This window comes from Amphiura filiformis, chromosome 8 (assembly GCF_039555335.1).
Source record: "Amphiura filiformis chromosome 8, Afil_fr2py, whole genome shotgun sequence".
Lineage (NCBI taxonomy): Eukaryota > Metazoa > Echinodermata > Ophiuroidea > Amphilepidida > Amphiuridae > Amphiura > Amphiura filiformis.
The window spans coordinates 24,984,541-25,008,935 of record NC_092635.1 but is presented as its reverse complement, the minus strand read 5'-3'; the positions used below and the strand labels follow the sequence as shown (position 1 = coordinate 25,008,935).

Below are 24,395 nucleotides of genomic sequence, written 5' to 3'. Positions count from 1 at the left end.
GCTTGTCCGATTTAGCTCAAATTTTGGAATTAAGATTATTTTGCATATCTCTCTGCAACAAGTCTATTTTAATCTCAATCAGAGCAACTTGATTTTGCCTTTCGTACCACCTTAAATGTGCACTGACACATCAGGGTGAAAAATGGATTATCAATTTTGTTATTTCGAAAACGAAAAGGATCAAGATAGTTGGGTAGTAAATACAACCCGCCTTGTTAAAAGTAGTGGGAAATGTACCCAATTATAGCATAATAGACTGTCTTTGATGGTGTGGAAAGCTAATCATCTCAAAATATCCATGTATCACCTTTTCTGTCAATCAAATGCGCCTAAAAATATAATTATGAGTGTGGTAAATCTTCCAAGTTCCAACTTGACTAGCAATAACTGTTTAACCGAAGTGTGCTTTGTGGTAAGTGTGCCTTTTCAATATGATCTACTAACAGCAGATGAAATAACCAGGTTCTGGGGCAATTCATGTGTTGTGGTCCCATTTTTATTGCACAATTACATCTTTATTTATGTTAAAGGTATTGTCAAAGTGTTTGTGGTCAGAAATGACAATGTACCTAATTTTTGGCAACATTTAGAACAATCATGCAGTTTTATAGTTGAGTTGAAGCAGAACCTGGTCATTTCCTGTGTCGAATTCATCAGAAGCATATTGATGCCAATAATCTTTAATTAGACCAAATTCTATTGATGAAATAATGTGTGTGATAACGAATTAAATCCTACAGACAACTTGACTTGTTTTGTTATCAGTTTGTTTTTATTTTACTACACGTACAATGTACGGGTCGTCGTACATGTTGAATACAACAGCAAATCAAGTTTGCTACCTGCTTTTATGGAACTCATGCAAATATTCTTGTTATTTGATTGGTTGCCCGACTTGCCAATTATAGTTGTGGGTGTTGCTTGTAAAATAAATATAGTGAGGATATGTTTCTTTTAAATTAAATTAAGTAAAAGAAAGGGAATTTATATTTTTGAGTTGCATAAAACAAATATTGAATGTTTTTTATTCCTTCAATGGTAAGAATATTTTCATTCAGTGAAATATGGGCTGTTCCATTCAACTTGGCAAAGCCTCGTTGAATGGAACAGTCCATATTTAAACTCATGAAAATATTCTTACCATTGTACTCATATAAACATTCAATATTTGTAAATCATATTGCACAAACATCTTGAATTTGAACAGAATGACATGCTTAGGCAAAACAAAATATTTCCTGCTTGTCCTTGCCTGACCGACTCTAAAAATCTGGAAAAAAGATTTACTGTTCAAAAGATTACCTTATTGTTGGAAATTCCAGCAAGTATTTTTCTTTTAGAAACAGTTTCTTTGTATTTCCAAACTGTTTCAAAGCATGAATGGAGTAATACAGTAGAGAAATATTCAAATTCACACCTGCAAGTGTTCAGTTTTTTTTTTTTTTATGAAGCTAATGAGTGCGAGGACAAGGAAACATTTTTTCTTGGCCTAATATGATAAAAAAGGACTGGCATCGATATTGAGCAAGCCTAGTCCCAGACTCAAATGAGGTTCACAGGCATGAGAATGATCATCCATGAAAAAACCTGAAAAGTTTGAAAAATCCTGAAAAAGCATGTGAAATGAGGCTAAAAAGGCCAAAAACGGGCTGAATTTAAAAGTGCGGAAATTTGGACCACAGAAAAGCAGGAAATCCTGCAAAAGCAGGAAAATTTTCATGCCTGGGTTCAGTTTCAAAAAAGGTTGGACGCCTTTGATTTAGAGCCAATGTGGTTTTCCTTTATGTTGTAAAATCATTCCGACATAGCATTTCACTTTGGTATTGAAAAAAAATTGGACACAAAGGTCCGTATGCACAAAACAAGTTAGATCAGGTATAACTTTAGGCCTAGCCTAACTGTAGAGATTAGTTCTACAAAGAAGGATCTTTTTGGGTATTTACATACCTTATTCTCTATTATTGTAGATCCTATTAAGAGCAAATATATGTAGCTTAATATTAGATGGCTGCAGCAGTTTTAATTTATTTTTGGACTTTGCTAAGGAGGAAAAGAAAAGATTGAAGGGATCCCTCCCGAAGTCTAGCCTCCAGGTCTTAAGTTAAGACCTGTCTAACTTGTTTTGTGCAAACGGACCAAAATAAATAAGTAACATGGTGGTGGTGGGTTGAGCTTAGTTGTCCATTTAATAATTTCTTGGAATGGAATCGAACATCTGCCAAAGAGCGTGATCTGAAAAAAGACAAGAAAATGTAACAGGTAGTTGTCATCATTTCTAAAACCTCAATGATATTACATGGTCACACAAATTGATGAATTCACTATAGCTGATCATCAAAATAGATCCTTTATTTTTTTAAAGATAATGCGGTACTGTCACATATTACTTGATTTACTTGATTACTTGATTTTAACACCAGCACATGCTGGTGTGGCAACAAATGTGACGTGTCATGTCAAAAGGAGACACTTTTGGGCAGGTTATGAATTTTGAGGTTTTTACATATTTTAAATATAAAGATATTTTGCTCCACAACACCGTTTTCCCCAATGAAATCGGACATTCCTAAGCGAAGATATTGAGTTCGGAAGTTATGGTATTATAAAATTGGAAATTGAGATATCGGCCTTTAAAAATATTATTGACAATGTTGAAAGTAGGAATTAACTTTAAAAATGTCTCCAAAAATACAAGATGCCAGTTACATTCCGGTCTGAAACTATCAGACAATATTTTTAACATGAAAAACATCACAAATTCGCAACAAACCAAAAAAGAAAAAAATCACCCACAGGCAGATTTTAGGCTATTTCTCAATTTAAGATCCTGCCCAAAAGTGTCTCCTTTTGACATGACACGTCACAAATATCCGCCAAGATTGTAATTTCCCATGAATCATTGTATTTTTGTTTTCACTTCAAGACAGTTAGGCAAAAGTAGGAAATTCTTCAAAGCAGCAAAAAGTTTGGCAAAATTGTAATTGTTATTCCCTCATTTGTGCACCCATTTCATCGCGATACAAAAGTTGAGATTTAACTTATATTAACCCTATGATTTTAATATGTACTTACGTGCCAGTCTCTGTAGGTCTTCTCTTTCCTGCAGGTTCTCCTGTAAAGCTTCCATCAGTTGAAAATACGTAAACAAAGTGTCTTTAGGCCATAGTGTGTCTGATGGTGTCCTTGCTAGAAGCTCCAGGTTGTCATGCACAGTTTTCTCCCAATCTGTAGGGATGGATTGTGAAGTAACAGATAACAAAAGGGTATTAATTATAGGTTAATAACTGCGCATTAGTTATTTGGAGGGCATTGTGAAAAATCTAAACATTTTGCCTTTGGAACCGAGGAATATTCCGAGGTCCAAAGCAAAATGTTTAGATTTTTCACAATGCCCGACTTAAACTGATGCAAAGTTATTAACCGAATTCATAACCGCCACTTTTAACTCATCACTCAACCAAATCTCAAGATTATATTCTCCGAAATTTGTTGAAATAAACAATTTTTATCAAAACTTATATTTCGCCCATCAAAAAGTCGAACAGGTTAAAACGGACTTACCAATTACAGCACTGCGCAATCACGCCATGTGCAAATATGGTAGTTGCGCGCGCGTGTAGAGTTCGGCGCAACATATGCGCACTCTACGCGAAAGTCATTGTATCGCGTAAGCATACGCGGAGGTCATTGATGGATATCAATAACCTCCGCACCGGTGTGCGTATATCATCTAACGACCAATTTAATTGGGACGCACATACGGCGTGATACGCTGAGGTTATGAATACTGGACAACCACAAGGGATTAGGCTTTCAGAATCTGTTTCATTTTCTTAAAGATTGAAACAGCGCGCAGTACAGTCACTATTTTGTTGAGAGAACTGTTTAAACTATTCATTCTAACAAAGTGCAGTACAGGTTTGTAGATCTTATTGCAGAGAATGTATAAGTTTGCATATCGCACACTCAGTCTTGTGGTTTTTTATTTAGATGTGTGTTAATGTATGAAAATGTTTTGGCCTTATCTCAAGGCGACATACCTACAAAGCTACAAGTACTGAGCTAAATCTAAATCTGAATTCAAACTCCTAATAGATTCAATTCTGATGCACATACCCATTTTAAAAGTACAGAACATACAACTTGATCTTTGGGAGAAAGCCAACTTATTTTAAAATTGATTTACAAGGATAGCTTCAGAACAGGGAGTCATAAATTTCTGTAGAATTTTATATCAACAATGTCAGAAAGTATAGAGAAGTCGTAATGAATAAAACCAATAAATTTCAACAAGAATTTGTCATATTTTTACAGTGCTTTTACTGTAGTGAAGTCTGTCAAATTGCAAACATTCTCTCAATGCCCTGGTGTACAATGAATTTAAAGATGCCGAATAGATGTATGCGCCAAACAGCTGCCGAACTCATGCCATACTCTGCACTAGGTTAAAAGCACTATTGAAGTTTGACCAAGTACAGTCACATCAAGACTTAAAAGTAAAATAAACCAAATTAAAGCCATATTGTAACATTTGTGAAAGAGGACACCCCCAACATTTTTCAAAATTTTGTTTTTACACGGTTGTAATGTACTTTATTAAACTAACATACCCTGCGAAAATGAAGACTTTATATAAATTTTTTCAAAATTCCTTTTACAAATTAAGCGTACAGTAAACTGTACAGCGCGTATTATTTTCCACAACTTCTTATGTGCAATCTTGGCGTCGCACACGTAGACGCAATGGTTAATGCATAAGAGGAATTTTGCAACAGATTATAGGTGCTGTAATTTTGTCAAAATCCGAGATTTTGAATACATGTAAAACACATGAACCATCGTTTAATTATTATGGCGGAAATATTAGTTGAACATGTACTCGATGTTCATAACACAGTACGTACATGGCGTGCTGGATGATCATACACACAATAAAGGTCCGTACCGTACCGTAGCACGACTGATGGAGTGACAAGCATTGGCGACAGCTGCGCTTTAGTAAATTCCAATTTTCTTTGCTTTACCTCAGTTGTTCGGTTCTAAATTATAAGGGGACATATATGACAGTAAATTAAAGCTAACATTTTGATGGGAAAAAATACTAATCTATTTTTATGGAAATGTTACAATATGGCGTCAAGAAACACTGAAAGTTTAACAGTATTCCTACCATCCGATTCCTGCACTGTTTCTGCCATGTGCATGCTGATTTTCTGTACCAGTTCTTCACTTGCCTCTGTATTCATTGTAGAGTCACTTCTGTGTTTGGGATGGAATCAAAACTAACATTTGGCTATTCCACTTGAAATCCATACACCCCCTATAGAAGACAAGACCTTAATTTCCCACACAGGGGGTGTAGATTTCAAATACGTTCATATACAGTTACCCATTTGTGCAACCCCATTTGAAATTCACACTCCCTGTGTGGGAGATTAAGGTCATGTCTTTCATAGGGGTGTAAGGATCCCAACTGGAATGGCCCATCATTATTATATACTTGATTTCATTGATAAACAAATCATCTGTACCGAGTAACTCCGATGGGCGGGGGCAAAACATTACCAAACTTGTAAAGCGCTTAATATGAACACACAGCACCTCAAAGCGCCACATCCTCCATGCATGCGACCGTAGTGTACATCAATCAGATTACAGTACTGCGGTACCGGGATGGACTGCAACAATCAGGGATTTAGCCCCTACTCATTTTGAAACTGACTGCAAGCTACATGTACAGGTATAACTCATTCATTTATTGACTCTTTTGTACATGGGACCAACAGCTTAAATGTCTCCTATGAAGGACGCAGTACTTTAATGAAGTTCATTCACTTAATTCTAAATGTACCATCAATCATAAATATACCATGGAGAGAACAAAAGTCTGAAATTTAATCTACAGATGTTGCCAATTAATTTCTGTGTTTCAAGTCAATATCCCAGCAAATCTGCACTGCCAGGAATTGAACAGGAGACCTCATGCACCAAAGGCAATTACTCAAACCACTAGGCTGCACTCTTGAATGGATAATTGAAGTTGCTCAAAAGTTTGAAAATGTTTGATTTTATTTTTATTCTATTCATTGCAGATCAACATGGTTATCTTCACCACTTTGAGGTCTCAGCTAGGATATGAAAAGTGCCTGTCGTTCCACTAAAACTACCTGTACAAAATTTGACCCTGAAAACATAAACCAGAACTCTGCACCTTCTGGGTGTTCAGTCAGTTCAAATAGCTATTGCTATATAGCCTTGATTTATTAGTCTGATCTTGTTTTGAGTTCACAGAACTTATTCAAGCATCATTTTTAGAATTTAGCATATGTCGCATGCATTAATTTAGCCTGTCCCAGGAGCAAACTGCCGGTCCAAAATGACAGGTGGACGGGTGGCTAGCTAACACCCTGATGTATACTATCTTTTGTCTCAGCAAATTAGCGAGGTCAATGCAATGATGCAGCTGTTTTGCACATGCATCATCACGCTCACCGATGCTGCATCCAATGATGTCCACTGACTCGCCAAAGTGAAAATTAGTATAGGTTATATGGCAGTTACCTGAATGAAACATTAGAGTGACTTGATTTATCATCCTGAGTATTCTCCCATGCCAATGCTGCTCCAATGTCTTCAGGACCATGTGATGTACTGAGAAAAACAAAAACATCAAATTGTATTGTGTACTTATTCCCCTATAAATCACCTTCAAACATTGTGCAGATTTTAATCACTTTTTTGTACACAAACAGACATAATTTTATGTTATACATGTATATCTTGAGGAGATTATGGGCATGTTGACAGCATGCATTATCTGTGATGAAATCAGGTAACTTAAGGGATCCAAAATGAGCGTTTATTATGTTTCGACAGTATTTTTTGTGGGACATGAGAGCACCTCAGACCTATCGAATTGCATTCTGAATACTGAAGCATGTCTTTCTGATATCAAATAATTTTCATTTTTTAAAATCACAATATAATGCAAATTTTATGACAAATTATAAAAATTTGATATTTTTCAAATTTTTGATATATAACATTCCTCGAAGTAAATTATGTAAATCTAATGATATATTCTTAAAGTGTATGTAGCAGGGAGGAAAAGCCGACGGTCAATTGAAAATTTTGACCTTTCATATTGAAGATATGGATTTTTTTCCCAAAAAGACCTAATTTTTTTGGTGTTTTGGGAAAAAAAATCCATATCTTCAATACAAAAGGTCAAAATTTTCAATTGATCATCGGCTTTCATCCCACCTACATACACTTTAAGTATAAATCATCAGATTTATAAAGTTTACTTCAAGTACTGTTAAATATCAAAAATATCAATTTTAATGATTTGCCATAAAATGTGTATTAAATTGCGAATTTCAAAAATCAAAATTATTTGATATCAGAATGACATTCTTCAGATTCAGAATGCAATTCGATATGTCTGATGTGCTCCAATGTCCCAAAATAAATACTGTCCAAACGTTCATACCCCAGCCCTTAATATCACTTTCAGAAAATACAAGGTTTGTTTAAATGAAGATGGTAGATCTTTAAACCGCATTATGAATTGTATGACAATAATGTTCAGTGAACTCATATTAAAACATAGCAATCTTCTAAGGATAGGCAGAATTTAGTTAACTAACATCACTGCTATCTTCTTAAAGGGGCATTTCGTGATCCACAGCCTCATCCCCCACTTTTCTCAAAAAAAGTTGAGATTTTTATATCACTGGAAACCTCTGGCTACATAATGTTTATGTACAAAATAGTTCTTGCAGATTAATTCGTTTTGCAAAGATATCGTGAAATTTGAATTTCGTTCTGGTGCACCAGAACGAAATTACAACGCATTGTCTATGTGCACATAACCATGCATAACTCGCATAAGCAAAATCGGAATCAACTGAAATTTTGGGAATAGGCTTTTTCGTGGATATGTACTGAAAAATGTCATAAAAAGAGGATGCTAGGATCACGAAATCCTCCTTTAAGGTTGTAGGTAAAAATTTTTGTAGATAGTGGACAATTCAAATAACCAACATTGATATCATCTATCTGAAGATTGTATGTTACTTAAAGCAACATTGCTATCTAGGGTAGGGGGCAAAAGTTTTCTTCTAAAATTTCCCATTAGTAACTACTTTCTACTATTAGTAACTAATAACTCTACTGTCTCATCCCATACCCCTGCTAGCCACCCATCAGTTTAGCAACATTCAAATGATTCAATGGAATTCATACATGTTGACAATATCGGGTATTTCTATACCAAATCATGGAATATTTGAATGCGTAAATTGTCAAGATTTTGTACGCATTGGACTTTGGACTATCGATTTGATGGGGTACAAAAGTGTGTGAATGCGTATAAACATTGCTATATCTACTGAAGATAGCAAATTACTCAAGTTGACATTGCAATCTAAGGAAGATAGTTGCATTACTATCTACTGAAGATAGCATGTTACTCAAGCTGACAAGTGTTATCTACTGAAGATAGCAGGTTAATCAAGTTGATAACATTGCTATCTACTGAAGATAGCATGTTACTCAAGCTGACAACATTGCTATCTACTGAAGATAGCAGGTTACTCAAGCTGACAACATTGCTATCTACTGAAGATCATGAGATAGCAGGTTACTCAATTTGACAACATTGCTATCTACTGAAGATAGCAGGTTACTCAATTTGACAACATTGCTATCTACTGAAGATAGCAGGTTACTCAAGCTGACAACATTACTATCTACTGAAGATAGCATGTTACTCAAGCTGACAACATTGCTATCTACTGAAGATCATGAGATAGCAGGTTACTCAATTTGACAACATTGCTATCTACTGAAGATAGCAGGTTACTCAATTTGACAACATTGCTATCTACTGAAGATAGCAGGTTACTCAAGCTGACAACATTACTATCTACTGAAGATAGCATGTTACTCAAGCTGACAACATTGCTATCTACTGAAGATCATGAGATAGCAGGTTACTCAATTTGACAACATTGCTATCTACTGAAGATAGCAGGTTACTCAATTTGACAACATTGCTATCTACTGAAGATAGCATGTTACTCAAGCTGACAACATTGCTATCTACTGAAGATAGCATGTTACTCAAGCTGACAACATTGCTATCTACTGAAGATAGCAGGTTACTCAAGCTGACAACATTGCTATCTACTGAAGATAGCAAATTACTCAAGCTTGTGCTATCTACTGAAGATAGCAGGTTACTCAAGCTGACAACATTGCTATCTACTGAAGATAGCAGGTTACTCAATTTGACAACATTGCTTTCTACTGAAGATAGCAGGTTACTCAAGTTGACAATGTTGCTATCTACTGAAGATAGCATGTTACTCAAGTTGACAACATTGCTATCTACTGAAGATAGCATGTTACTCAAACTGACAATGTTGCTATCTACTGAAGATAGCATGTTACTCAAGTTGACAGCATTGCTATCTACTGAAGATAGCAGGTTACTCAAGCTGACAACATTGCTATCTGCTGAAGATAACAGGTTACTCAATTTGACAACATTGCTATCTACTGAAGACAGCATGTTACTCAAGTTGACAACATTGCTATCTACTGAAGATAGCAGGTTACTCAATTTGACAACATCACTATCTACTGAAGATCATGAGATAGCATGTTACTCAAGCTGACAACATTGCTATCTACTGAAGATAGCAGGTTACTCAATTTGACAACATTGCTATCTACTGAAGATAGCAGGTTACTCAAGCTGACAACATTGCTATCTACTGAAGATAGCATGTTACTCAAGCTGACAACATTGCTATCTACTGAAGATAGCAGGTTACTCAAGCTGACAACATCGCTATCTACTGAAGATAGCAAATTACTCAAGTTGACATTGGCTTGCTATCTACGGAAGATAGCAAATTGTTCAACTTGCATTACTATCTACTGAAGACAGCATGTTACATAAGCTGACAACATTGCTATCTACTGAAGATAGCAGGTTACTCAAGTTGACAACATTGCTATCTACTGAAGATAGCAGGTTACTCAAGCTGACAACATTGCTATCTACTGAAGATAGCATGTTACTCAAGTTGACAATGTTGCTATCTACTGAAGATAGCAAATAGCAAGTTACTCAATTTGACAACATTGCTATCTACTGAAGATAGCATGTTACTCAAGCTGACAACATTGCTTTCTACTTAAGATAGCAAGTTACTCAAGTTGATAACATTGCTATCTACTGAAGATAGCATGTTACTCAAGTTGACAACATTGCTATCTACTGAAGATAGCATGTTACTCAAGCTGACAACATTGCTATCTACTGAAGATAGCAAGTTACTCAAGTTGACAATGTTGCTATCTACTGAAGATAGCAAATAGCAAGTTACTCAATTTGACAACATTGCTATCTACTGAAGATAGCATGTTACTCAAGCTGACAACATTGCTTTTTACTGAAGATAGCAAGTTACTCAAGTTGATAACATTGCTATCTACTGAAGATAGCATGTTACTCAAGTTGACAACATTGCTAGATAGCAAGTTACTCAAGTTGACAATGTTGTTATCTACTGAAGATAGCAAATAGCAAGTTACTCAATTTGACAACATTGCATATCAAATCCTTTTATTGAAAATGTCAACTTAAGTTATTTAGCAAAATGCATGTACAATGTATAGTGAAGCTCATAACCTTGAATGAACGAGAGTCCAGTGCAGCTTACATGCAAGCTCATATTACACCAATCCACTAACAGCTACTAACCTATGTCTGCAGTCATCTGTTTCTGCATACAACGCATGCATGCGTTGCTATGAATGCATGTGTTGGAGGCTAGTAGCTGCTAGTCACTGAAAATTCAGCGAGTAGCTAGTAGTTCCACCAAAACTTTTACTATAATTTAGATTCATGACCCTGATATTTGACCTATCATGATGTATTTGCCATTGTTAGTTCCAGGAATAGTACAAGAATACTCCTGGGACTGGTGAGTTAAAATGGATGGCGCTAGTCCACGCACGGATAGAAGAAAGAGGTAACATTTGGTCAAAACAGTGCACTGACACAGTAAACTCACAGAAAAGAAGTAAAAACTTGGCACTTAAAAATTTCACGCGACTTAACAAAATAACCTGTGGACTTATAAATAGTCTAGCAGCATGGAGAATATTCTTAGCTCCATTTTGGTACCAGGTGAGGCCTATACAATCCAAAATGTTCATGCTGTGTTGAATTAAACAAAAAATGACCCCATTTTGGCAACTTTTGTGGATGAATTGCAATGGGACATTTCGTGCTGGACAGTTCTTGTCTAAAGGTTGACAAAGGATTTGATATGTTATCTACCGAAGATAGCAAGTTACTCAAGTTGACAACATTGCTATCTACTGAAGATAAAAACTTATTCAAGTTAACAACATTGCTATCTACTGAAGAAAGCAGGTTACTCAAGAAGTGACAACATTGCTATCTACTGAAGATAACAAGTTACTCAAATTGATAACATTGCTATCTACTGATGAAAGCCGGTTACTCAAGTTGACAACATTGTTATCTACTTAAGATAGCAAGTTACTCAAATTGATAACACTAGCGGGCTGCGTGGGTCCTGCTAGCTGAGTAAATGGGAGCGTTCAGTAAAAGAGGAAGAATCACTGAACAGGTAGAATTACTGGAAATTGTAATGATAAATCTGACCTTTTTTACATTTCTTTTTAGTCTCTTTCTTTTTTCTTCATATTTTATTTCAATATTTGTATTATTTTGAAAATAAATGTATGCCTTTATTTGCTTTTAATTCGCATGCCCATATTTTGTTGAGATAGGTTATGCCTGTATTTTATTGTGCCTTCATGTTAATACTTTTACTTGATTTGCCTTTATTTGCTTAATTAGGCCTGTTATTAAATTAGGCCTGCCACATAAAAAAGTAAAATACGAATATGGAAATTGTATAATAAATGCAAAACATGCAAGAATGTTTGTATTTCATTTAGCTTAGTATTATTTAAAAAAAAAAAAAATTTATGCCTTTATTTGCTTTTAATTCACATACCCGTATTTTATTGAGCTAAAAAAGTTCTCATAATGCCCGTCCCCGTCCATGTACCATTTTGTCCTCTGTTTTTCCTTCTTTCCGTATATCATGATTCATGACCACTAGTCTCTGGCACGTAAATAAGTGACTCTGCGTCATTTACACTCGCAATGGCGTAATGTGTGCTTATGTGCATGGCGCCGACGCGCTGCCTGCCAGCGCTAACGTGATTGGTTGGTAACCGATTTTCATAACAACAAAAAAACACCAGTTTTTAACCATATTTTCACTGTTTTTGCCAATTCTTGACCAAAGTCCATTGTATTTCCTGTATATTCCTTGATCTCTCGTATGAAATCGGCGACATTTGGATCCAAACTGAGAGAGCCTTTCAATCTTCATACATACATACAAACAACTTTTCCCTATTTAGAGTAAGATTGCTATCTACTGAAGATAGCAGCGTACTCAAGTTGGCAACATTGCTATCTGCTGAAGATAGCTTGTTACTCAGTTGATAACATTGCTATCAACTGATGATAACAAGGTACTTTTAAGTAACAACATTACTATCTACTGAAGATAGCAGGTTACTAAGTTGATGACATTGCTATCTACTGAAGATAGCATATTACTCAAGCTGACAACATTGCTATCTACTGAAGATAGCAGGTTACTAAGTTGATAACATTGCTATCTACTGAAGACAGCAATTTATTAAAATTAAACATATTGCTATCTACTAAAGTTAGCCGCTTACTCAAGTTGACAACATTGCTATGTACTAAAGATAGCAGGCTACTCAAATTGACTAGTGCTATCTACTGAAGATAGCAGGTTACTCAAGTTGATAACATTACTCTATTGAAGATAGCATTACTCAAATTAACAACATTGTTATCTACGGAAGACAGCAATTTTCTAAAATTAAACACATTGCTATCTACTGAAGACAGCAGCTTACTCAAATTGACAACATTGCTACCTACTGAAGAAAGCAGCAAAATATTTTAACATAATGTCAATTAAGCGTTGACAAAATATTTTGCAATAATGTTTGCCCCAAAATATTTAACAATATCATTTTTAAAATGGTGTTGTAGTGCTTTTTTATATAAAAATGTTTATATAACCCAACATTTAAATGTTATTGAATGTTTTGAATAAATCCAAACCACATTTTTAACACATTTATAACATTTTAAGAACATTTTTGTGTTTGCTGGGATATTACCCGAGTTGACAACATTGCTATCTATCGGTAGATAACAAGTTTACAACAATGCTAAGATACTCAAGGCAGCAACATTGCTATCTACTGATGACAGCAGGTAACTGAAGTTGGCAACATTCTATCTACTGAAGAAGCAGGTTACCCAAGTTGACAACATTGCTATCTTCAGTAGATAGCAAGTTACTGAAGTTGACAACAGTGCTATCTTTGGTAGATAGCAAGTTACTAAAGTTGTCAATGTTGCTATCTACTAGAGATACAAGTTACTCAAGTCAGCAACATTGCTATATACTGATGACAGGAGGTTGTTTAAGTCTACTGAAGATAACAGGTAACTAAAGTTGACAACAGTGCTATCTGCAGTAGATATCAAGTTACTGAAATTGATAACATTGCTAGATTGCAGATTACTCAAGTGGACAGCATTGCTATCTTCAGTAGATAGAAAGTTACAAAAGCTGACATCAGTGATAATTTTCAGTCAGTATATAGCAAGTTAATACAATTGAAAGCAATGCTACCTGCAATAGATAGCAAGTTACTAAAGTTGACAACAGTGCTATCTTCAGTACCTAAATCTTCAACACATAAATATAGTTGACAACAGTGCTATCTTTGGTAGATAGCAAGTTACCAAAGTTGATAACATTGGTATCTTTAGTAGACAGCAAGTTCACTAAAGTTCCTCAAGTTGATAACAGGGCAATCCATATTGGATTTTAAAATGTTTGCAAGCATGCTTTCTTTTAGGCCTGACCAAAATTCAATTTGATTTAGGTTCAAAGTGAAGTCTCACCTAGGACCTGCACCATCTGATGAAGCAGCAGCAGCATTTGTATCTCCTGAAGTAGAAGCTGAAACTCCATCAAAATCTTGGAACATTGTCATCCGTCTACGTGATAACAAGCACACATAAAAAGAGTGCACAAACAAATCAGAATTTAGACCCAAGGCAAAATCTAAAACTATTGCTGCTACTAATGAAAGACGCTATCTGTAAGACAATGAAAATGATTATTTTTTTCAGATTATCTGATTATAGTTTGATCAACTCCTAATTGGTGACAATTGTTAAGCTTTTAGGGACCGTTCACAAATACTTGTTAGGGGGGCCTGATGCAAAAAGGGGGGCCCTGAAAATTGTTGACCCTCCTAAGGGGGGCCCTTGAAAAAAATGACCACAAATTTTCCTGGGAAAATTGAGTTTATATGCCTTTCTATGGGGTTGACCCATAATTTTCATTTCAAAAAGGGGGGGCTGAAATTTTTGAGGTCTATAAAGGGGGGGCCCCGACAAATTTTTGCGATGAATTTTTTTTGCATCAGGGCCCCCCTAACAAGTGTTTGTGAATGGTCCCTTACCACTGCGCCAAAAAGCAGACCCACATTAAGAGTCTGGTTTATATGTATGTGTTAAAGAAAGTAGACAAAGTATAGGATTTGAATTATGTTTCTGGTGAAATGTCTCAAGACAATTCTTGAAATAAAATAAATTTATATTAATCTGTGATGTTATAAGGCCAGCTGATTACAGACTGATCAAAATATAAGCAAATCACTGAGTCTCTTTAATTAAAAACAAACAGAAACAAAACTAAATTTGTTATGTCCATCATAAGCTAATGTATCACATTCATTAGCGCCAATCCGGCTTGAAATGTGGGGGGACACCCAGTAGCATATCCAGCAGGAGGCAGGGAGACAGAGTGCCACCCCAACAAAAAAAAGGGCAAGGAGCCCTTTTCCACCAAAATTCAAACAAATCATGGGCCAAAATAGTGTAAAATACAATTTTTTACAGCGTGCACATTTTCACAATAAAGCCCATTTCATCCCAATCATGGGCAAAAATAGTGTAAAATACAAAATGTTTGCGTGCTACGTGCGCACATTGTCCCAGTAAAGCCTTTTTGGAAGCTTCAAGACATGTACAATCTCTATAAAAAACAAAACCGGTTATGTATGTATGATGCAACTGCAATTTTTTTTTTTTTTTGTGCCCTCATAATTTTATTTTACCACCCCTGACCAAGAAAGCTGGCTACGCCCCTGGGGACACCTGACCAAAATTGTTATAAAGTGGCTGAAAAGAACAAAAAATGGATCATTTTGCCGAAAGGTGGGGGGGGGGACACATCCCCCCAGATTGAAGCTACATGTACCACACTTGTGTCTTTGTTTCCTGGATGCCAACACCTTTTTGATTTGAAATTCTCACACATTTTGAAATATATTTCTTACTTCAACTTACCTAGCTTTATTGAATTTTTCTTGCTTTGCTAGTTCTGCTGTAAAATGTTCTTGATCCAACAACATCTGTCGCTCTTCTGCATGGCCTTTGACCTCTTCAAACAATTCATTTCGAATGGATTGAAAGTTGTTTACTGTAAACAAAAATTGAAAAAGGTACCAGTAATAAATAGAGTGTATAAAATGGAATTATTTCTCAATAAAAAGTTAAAAAACAAAAACAACAAACAACCCCCAACAAAAAAACAAGTTTGTTTCCTGAAGGTGGCCTGAAAATAAAAAATGAATTAAGCAATTAATATAAATTAAAGGAGGATTTCGTGATCCTAGCATCCTCTTTTTATGACATTTGTCAGTAGATATCCACGAAAAAAGCTTATTTCCAAAATTTCAGTTATTTCCGATTTTATGCTTATGCGAGTTATGCATGATTATGTGTATTACACTGCTCCATAGACAATGTGTTGTAATTTCGTTCTGGTGCACCAGAACGAAATTCAAATTTGGCGATATTTTTGCTAAACGAATTAATCTGCAAGAAATATTTGGTACATAAACATTATGTAGCCAGAGGTATCCAGTGGTGTAAAAATCTCAACTTTTTTTGGAAAAAGTGGGGGGATGAGGCTGTGGATCACGAAATGCCCCTTTAATATAAATTAAGTAATTAATTATTTTTAGAGTGAGGATGTACATATTTGGTAACATATCACAAGTATGTAATAAAATTAGGTTAGATATGAAAATGATAAGCTTTAGGAGATTGATTTCATATTGCTTGAAAAACAAATGTAAAAATTTCCAACTGGCATGTCAAAAATGGCTTGCCCGCCCCCCTTGACCTGCCAAAATTGCTAACCTTTTTGGAGTGTTTTATTTAAAACCTGCCTTATAAACGTGTGCCAAAACTTGCTTGCCCCCTTTGGCTTGCCAATTATTGCTTCCCCCATGCCTTTCGGCTTGCCAAAAAATTCTTGCTCTCCCACCAATTTACCCCCCCCCCCCCCGAGCTCATAATTATTGCACAGCCCCTAAAGAACAAGGAAAAGAATGCCACTCCAACAAATCATATGAACAATTTTACTGTCCACCTTTGGGTCAAGAGAGGAGAAATATTTAATCCGATCTCAAAGAGAGGTTTGTCAAGGTATATATGCATCTCACCCATGATTCCTACAAAGATATTCCTGAAGATAAATGATCCAATACATATCCACAAGGTGAGGTAAATGGTGGAGAAGAAGCCATCCATAACCTTCCAGATGTCTTTGAGCATCTTGTACCACTGGTCTAGAGTAAACAACTGGATCAATGTCACCATGGAACGCCCCAGAGAACTGCGTGATAGATAAAGTACAAAAATAAGTTGGTTTACAAATACATATAGCTACATATTTCAGTAACAAGCCAGCTAGATCTCAATTTTCAAATTTGAATGGCAACTTCTATTCAACACTACTTGCATTATGTGTTCTTCAAATTATAAGCCTTTTTAAGGTAGCAATTCAATATTCTATGGGAGCGATTACCGAATAGGGTGCAACTCTACTAGTCTTATTACAAGACTGCCCTACCCCAACCATAAGCCCTAACCCTAAACTCCCTAAATGAGGACTAGACTCAAGTCTAGCAAGTTGCACCCTATTCGGTAATTGTACCATTTCTTCATCTCTCAACCAAAAACCTATTTTTAAATATTTTTGGTCAACTTATGTCTTTAATGTCAATGTCTCAACCCAAAACATTTGGACTGAATTCTTCCCTGATTATTTACTTCATCAGACCAAACAGGCTTAACTACACCCCTGATGACAAACAATGTGGAAAATGTAGTGGATGGAGCTAAGATGTAGTGGATGGAGCTAAGATGTAGTGGATGGAGCTAAGATGCAGTGGATGGAGCTAAGATGCAGTGGATGGAGCTAAGATGCAGTGGATGGAGCTAAGATGCAGTGGATGGAGCTAAGATGTAGTGGATGGAGCTAAGATGCAGTGGATGGAGCTGATGTAGTGGATGGAGCTAAGATGCAGTGGATGGAGCTAGCAACTTAAGATCAATATGATTGTATGTTCAATCAATTTTGAATTACCAAAATCACTTACCTGAAACTTGTTTTATACTGCAGGTCATCTCTAGTAGAATGTGTGTAACTGTCAAACAAGATGATACCACCTATGGCAAAGATGTAGGCAAATACCAAGAACAACAATCCTATGAAAGTCATAGCCTGCAACAGGGAAGGAAACAGATGGTGTCAGTCATAAGGGGCTTGACAGAGGTGACAGATTGCACTCCTCTGAAAAAATTCAGGTGAAATTAGGATGGAAACAATACACATATCTATAAGATTATTTTAAATCAATCCTTTTTGGATCTTTTGGACAGGGGGTGTCAGTCATATAACAACACAAAATACATTATTGCCTTTGGAATATGTGCTATTTAGGGGTCTTTTGGTGAAGATACAAGTCTTTTTCAAAGAATCAGAAAAGTTTCAACAGTGAGGTCTTTTAGTGCCAAAGTCATGTCATTTGAAGAAAAAAAAAGTCTTTTCTTAAAATATGTTGTCCTAAAAGTTAATTAATGTAAAAACGTGTAGTCTTTGATTTCAAAATTAGATCTTTAGGGATTTTTTATTTTATTTTTTAATATGGACAATGCCGGTCTAAAACTATAAGAGGTGTCCTCTTTGGAACATTTGACATACTTAAATGTTAATTGTTATGAAAGTATATACTCCCATAAATCAACCTGGAAGGTACCTAAAAATCACCACTTACATTGAATGCTTTTGTAATAGCCAGAGCAATAAGTCTGACTTGACGGAACCTGGACACCATTTTGAGGGAGCGCAGAATTCGGAAGACTCTAAGATTTCTGACAATCACTCTCAGTTCGGTCAAATCTCCTGCTGTAAAAGCTATGATTTCTGGAACAAATGACTAGGTAAAAAAAGAATGAAAATAGATTATTTTGGTTATTGGTATTAAAATTGATATTAGATATAAAACATGTTAGGCAAATGTGTGAGTCTCTGAGTATTTCTACTTGATAGAACTGGGCCCAAGCAGTGATGAAGTCCTTAGCATTGTTGGATGCAGATGTTTTTGCTAACTTGGAACTTGTGCTGTGTTCAAGGATAACGCCGATCACAGCATTATATTTCAAGTCCTATAGCCTTATTTTGCAGCATGTCTCCAAAACAGTGGGAGAAACTCTACTTTAAACCTTACTCAGGCTAATATAACTTTTTATGCCAACAGTTTATAATCTTTTTTCTTTTAGTTATTTTGTCTCCAAAAAAAACTTTCGTTACTTGTAATAATTGTGTTTTTTGAAAATATGGAGGTAATACTAAATAGATTCTAAGAAAAAAAACATTGAAATATTTTATTTGTTTTCATTTTTATTATTATCATGCAGAATATCTCACCACTCACAATTTAGAGGTTAATAGCTATCTTGGTGTCATCCCCCCAGTCAACCCGTCAGCATTCAGTACCTAAATAGATAACTACTGTTAACCCCCTCAGCACTACCTGCCGATCTAACATTGCCTCTGATTGGTCAATTACATGATGTTTTCACTTAATCACCAATCAGAATGGAGGTTTGCAAATCACCCCAATTTTTTGTGTGATGAAATTATTCTAAAAATGTTGCTGATTGGGCCAATTGATAATGAAAACTTCTTTTTGGCCAATCGGCAGGTAGTTCTCTTGGGGTTAATACCTAATCAGCCTTGACATAAAAAAAGAAGTAAAATTACACAGTTTTCCAGATACATAGCTCATAAATTGCATCATTATACTTTTGTTAAATTTATTTTAGCTTACCCCAACAGTAACAATGAAGTCGAATATATTCCAGCCATTCTTCCAGAAATTAATGAAATCATCAAGCCACTTGAGAACAATTTCCACCATGAAAAGAAATAAAGAGCAGTAGTCAAAGATATCCAATGCGAGACGTAGTCCTTCTCCAGTAGGCTCATCACTGTTAGATACCTCTGTAAGTAAAGACATAGTACTTATCGTCAGCCTGCTATGCTTTTTGCCTAAGTCATTTTTTTAAATTTTGAGAACAAAGTACAAAATATGGTTCAAGCATGCATTTAAGCATATTTATTCACCAATCTTTGCACAAGAACAAATGATAATGATACAAATGAAAGGGAACAATCTGAAATAATTAAGAGTGATTAGGCCCTTCGCACTTGATTATTAGTTTCCTGTTTAAGATTTTGAAAAAGGGAGGAGGTGACTTTTAATTATTAATTATTAATTATCTTTTATTTTCTTTATTTGATTTGAACTATTACAAGCAACTATCGACTCGTTTTGACTAGGGCGGGCATTTAATTATTTCACAACAATATTTGATTTTATAAATAAGTGAAGGTGGAGTTGTACTCTTTGTTCATTCATCATTATTGTTGATATTATTTAAGTCAGAAAATGGCAAGTAGAAGTAGTTGAAAGTTATTTTAAAGGAGAAAATTGGAAATAAAAATAAAATAATTAATTATTTTGAGATTTTCAATTTTGGACGCGGGCGGTAAACAGGAAACTAATAATCAAGTGCGAAGGGCCTTATGCAACTGATGCATGCTTGAACCACATTTTGTTCTTTGTTCTCAAAATTACAAAAAATGACTTAGGCAATTAGTGTAGCAGGCTGACGTTATGTGACATGATCATAGGGCAAGGAAAACAAGAATAGAACAAATAAAATTTTACATCATAACTATAGCCCTTTAAAAAATGCTACATTTTGATGCAAACCACATGGAAATTGAACTTCTTGTTCATAGGCTTCAGAACTAGGGTTATAGCAGGAACTCGACCCCTCCCAATAATTTGGGTGCAAATACCATTCACCCCTCCCCCATAATTTCAGGTGGAGTAAAACAAAAACTATGATCAGATACCAGAAAAATGAAAATTTTGACCTATTTTTTGCCACATTTTCTCCACATCACCAAAATTTGGCTTTGTCATATGCCCTCTGAGGAATATTCAACCTGAATCTTCCACAGAGGGAGGGTGAGTTTAAAATAGAGTTGGTAAATGTGTTAATTCCATTTGAAATTCATACTCCTGTAGAAAATATTTCCAAAATCTTACACAGGGGTAGTGTGGATTTTATATGGAGTCAATGCATTTTGTTCAGCCATATGTATATATTGGATAATAAAGATATGAATCATATGATTGATATATCATATTTCTTACCTGATTGTATTCCAAGTGCAATTGAGTTTGTTAAAATAAGCAGCAGCATCATATTCTGGAAAAGGGAGGCTATTTGAAATACTGAACTGAGGAAAATAATTATATATAGTTAACTAAAAACCCAGGCTAAAAACTGAGATAAGATAAAATTTCTATTCAACCTGGATCCACCACAAACAAACAAACACACACACCCCCACACACAAAACAAGCAAAAAACAATCAAAACAAAACATATTTGACCGAAACTGAGGAAATTAAACTACAATCTCCATTCGACCTGACCATTGTTTATAGGGTACTTCAGGATTATCAGGAATGCCCCCCATAAAAAACCCCAATAACTAACAATATCAACACAACAACAACAAACAAACAAAACAAATCAGAATATGAAAACTGTGTATTTTTAACTTTAAAAAATCCCAGTGGCATTTTATCAGATTGGGCTAAAATGATAAACAAGTAAAGAAGTATAGATTTCAAATATAATTCAAGATTGTTGACTTTATAACTGCGCATTAACTAAAACATCACATCGCTTTTTTATACGCAAATGATATTATGACAAGAAAGGATACTTTCAAGTACGTAGTGTGCCCACATATCCAGTGGGGGATTCTTGGAATTTTTGTTTTTGATGCGATTCTTTCGTCTGTCACTCCTACTTATTTCCACCTTGTCTTTGTTGGCTGAATAGACTTGGAACTTGACTAATCCATGAGGATTATCTAACATCATCTTGTCCAGATTAGCATCATCTAGAGGTTTACAAAAATAAAAACAAAACAACAAAATATTCTTGTAAGTTAGATGCTACATAATATATGCTGATAATTCTACTATTATTGTTGTAATATTAGGCATTTTATGAAATGTTTGCTTGTCCTTTGGGGGGGGGGGGGCAGACCTTAATCTGGAAGATTTTTTTACTATACAAAAGAATAGGCACATACTGACTGTAATTTTTTTAATCCCAGAAATTTTTTGGAATTTTTGCCTTCATTATTTTTGTTTTACTTTTAGAGAAACATCCCAAGTCACATCTATTTAGGTTTTTAATTAAGCTAACTAGACCTATATGTAACATGTTTTGGCTATGAAATCAAAAAAAATAAAATATTAATAAAAAAAAAATCTGACTGACCTGACCTTTTCTTCCATGAGAGTGAAAGCTAGGACATAAACAAACAATTGATGCCTTTTTTGCCTTATTATACTTGTAATTAATATTATTAGTATTACTAAGTCCTATTATCATCAGTATTTCTTTTATCATAGCACCACATGAAAATGATTTTTTAGGATGCAATCTCAAAGACGGACACAGCACTTAAAAGGGGTTTTCTTCATTTTGTCAATATTTCCAAGAAGACAAAGGTATAAGGGCAATTTCCTAATTTATTGACCATTTTTTGAGTTGACTTCAGAACATATTACAGGTTATTATTTTTTTTCATTATTTTTTAGTTTAGTTTTAAAATTTGCCTTGAAAATCTTTTGAATGGAACTTAGGGGCATCAGATCGGCCATGTTCATCAAAGCTGTCCAGCAAATGGAAGTCTTCAATAAGCTTGCTTCTGAATGTTTCTGCTCTTGATGAAAGGTCGTCAAACTTTGGCGATGCTATATCAGCTTTGCTCTTCCCCATGATGTTTGATTTAAAGCCTGCAAATAAAGGTTACCATGTGTGAAAAATGATTCAGAAACAAGCAAGTCCTAGTTCAAATGGCATTGAGGATATCCAAGAAAACCCCCCAACTGGCAGACTGACTGATGTTGACCTTGTGAGTTTAGGCTATTTTATAAAAGGCAACATATAATACCCATGTGACTATTACAGCTTCTTCCAGCAGCTTCGAGACAGCAATTCACTTGTTTCCCCTAAAAAAGATTCCTGGCATTGCCACTGAAAATGACCTTTGGCTCAGAGCTCGTCTTCCTGAAGTTCCTGCATGTACATTTCAATTGGAAAGCGTCATTGATATCCATCAATAAATATTTTTCTGGCAGTAAATACTTTCAAAAATTTATAGCTGTACACAAAACATTCCAATCTCCAATTGTGTAATAATTTAGCTATACATCATAATACTATTTACAGAGTGTCCATCCGTCTGTCTGCTCGCTATCGCGTGCACGCTGAGCGATCGAGGAGTATCATCAGGTGTGTGCGTCCGTGCGCTATTGCGCGCTTGTGGAGTGCTATTGCCGAGTATTAACGTGCGTGTGTGCGGCGTACCGACGTACGCAGTGCATTAGGCCTACAGTGTAACGAAAATGCATCTCAGTGTGACTAACAGGTGCATCTCATCGGACCAATATGCTTATTTTCAACACATATTCCAATATGGAACGCGTGCATCGGCCTATTTCAGCAGAACATGACTATTTCCAGCGTCCTCCAGAATGATTAACAAAACAATAATCAGTTATGGTAAGGCCTATAACCAGGGTCTTAGCTAGAAATTGAGGGTTGCCCGTCAGTTGAATAAAATGTGCATGTTGCAATGAATTATGGGAAAATCATGACGTCATCCCCATCAGTACGTACGAGTACGTATAGGCGGGCGCGGACATCTGGGTGCTTAGCAACAAATTGAGCTAAATTCCCTAGCAACAAGTGAATCAAAATAAAAACATTCCATGCACACACTCAACGTAAGCGTCACGCACGCGATGCACATGCACTATGCAGTAGGCGCAATGTGCAGTGGCCTTTATAATTGATTTGTGCATATTGTTTTCACCAGGATTTGTTTATTTTCACCGGCACCCCGGCATGACATAGATCCGCCCTTGGCTATAATTATGTACTAGTACGCCTTTGTCTGCACTATTAAAGCGATTTTGAGAAAGTTTTAAGCAACTTTGGAAACTTTGCATTAACTAAACTTTATACTATTTTGACAATTTTGGGCAATTCCTCTGTGACATGGGCCCGCTGTAGGGTAGTGTAGGCCAGGGCTACATTTCATGATTTCCCCCATTTCCAGAGCCACTGATCGACTAAGCAGCCCGGGCTAAGCAGTGTTCGACACAATGCCTCAAAAAGTTACCGGGCTATAAAAAGTTACCGGCCAGCTGGGCCGGAGCCAGTCAGAAAAGTTACCGGCCAGGCCAAAAAGTTACAGGCCAATGGCCGGCTGACCGGCCCTATTTCGAACGCTGATCGACTGGCACCAGGGCCTGCATGGGTACTGCATGATCGATTGCCCACACTTGGCATGCATGCACATGACATGTGCATATGCATTGTCGACTGCCATCACCCCGGCATATCACTCGACAATGACTCAGTGCTGTCTGTCTGCGGACGGACATGATCTGGGCCGCCGGCCGCCTACTTTAGGTAATATAGGTACAGAGTAAGATAAATCGATCGTTATTATGCTTTTGTCTTCTAATTCCCAGTTTAAATTTATAGTATTTATGTCAAAATATACTTTACCCTCTACCGTATTTACTTCAATCAGCTGTTCAAAACATTCCTCCAATCGCGCGCTTCTGACGTCACAGGGGATTCCCCGTGTAGATTAAATCGCCTTTTCGGCAATGTCATTAAAAAACTCACTCAATATTTTATTTTATAGGTGATTGCGAATTAATATAATCAGAAATTTATG

At 35.8% G+C, this 24,395-nt stretch overlaps 1 protein-coding gene across 1 annotated transcript; it reads right to left on the bottom strand.

Annotated features, from left to right (window-relative positions):
• Positions 1 to 1,334: 1,334 nt before the first annotated feature.
• On the bottom strand, positions 1,335 to 24,369 carry LOC140158840 (cation channel sperm-associated protein 2-like). The gene is made up of 14 exons (XM_072182085.1): positions 24,228 to 24,369; positions 22,258 to 22,437; positions 21,351 to 21,530; positions 20,770 to 20,838; positions 19,372 to 19,544; positions 18,316 to 18,477; positions 17,638 to 17,762; positions 16,699 to 16,871; positions 15,536 to 15,668; positions 14,081 to 14,176; positions 6,562 to 6,651; positions 5,171 to 5,259; positions 3,073 to 3,225; positions 1,335 to 2,232 (listed from the first exon to the last, which is right to left on the bottom strand). Exons 2-14 carry the CDS (start codon positions 22,418 to 22,420, stop codon positions 2,186 to 2,188), a joined length of 1,653 nt encoding a protein of 550 aa, XP_072038186.1. The 5' UTR covers positions 22,421 to 22,437; positions 24,228 to 24,369; the 3' UTR covers positions 1,335 to 2,185.
• Between the last annotated feature and the right edge of the window lie 26 nt (positions 24,370 to 24,395).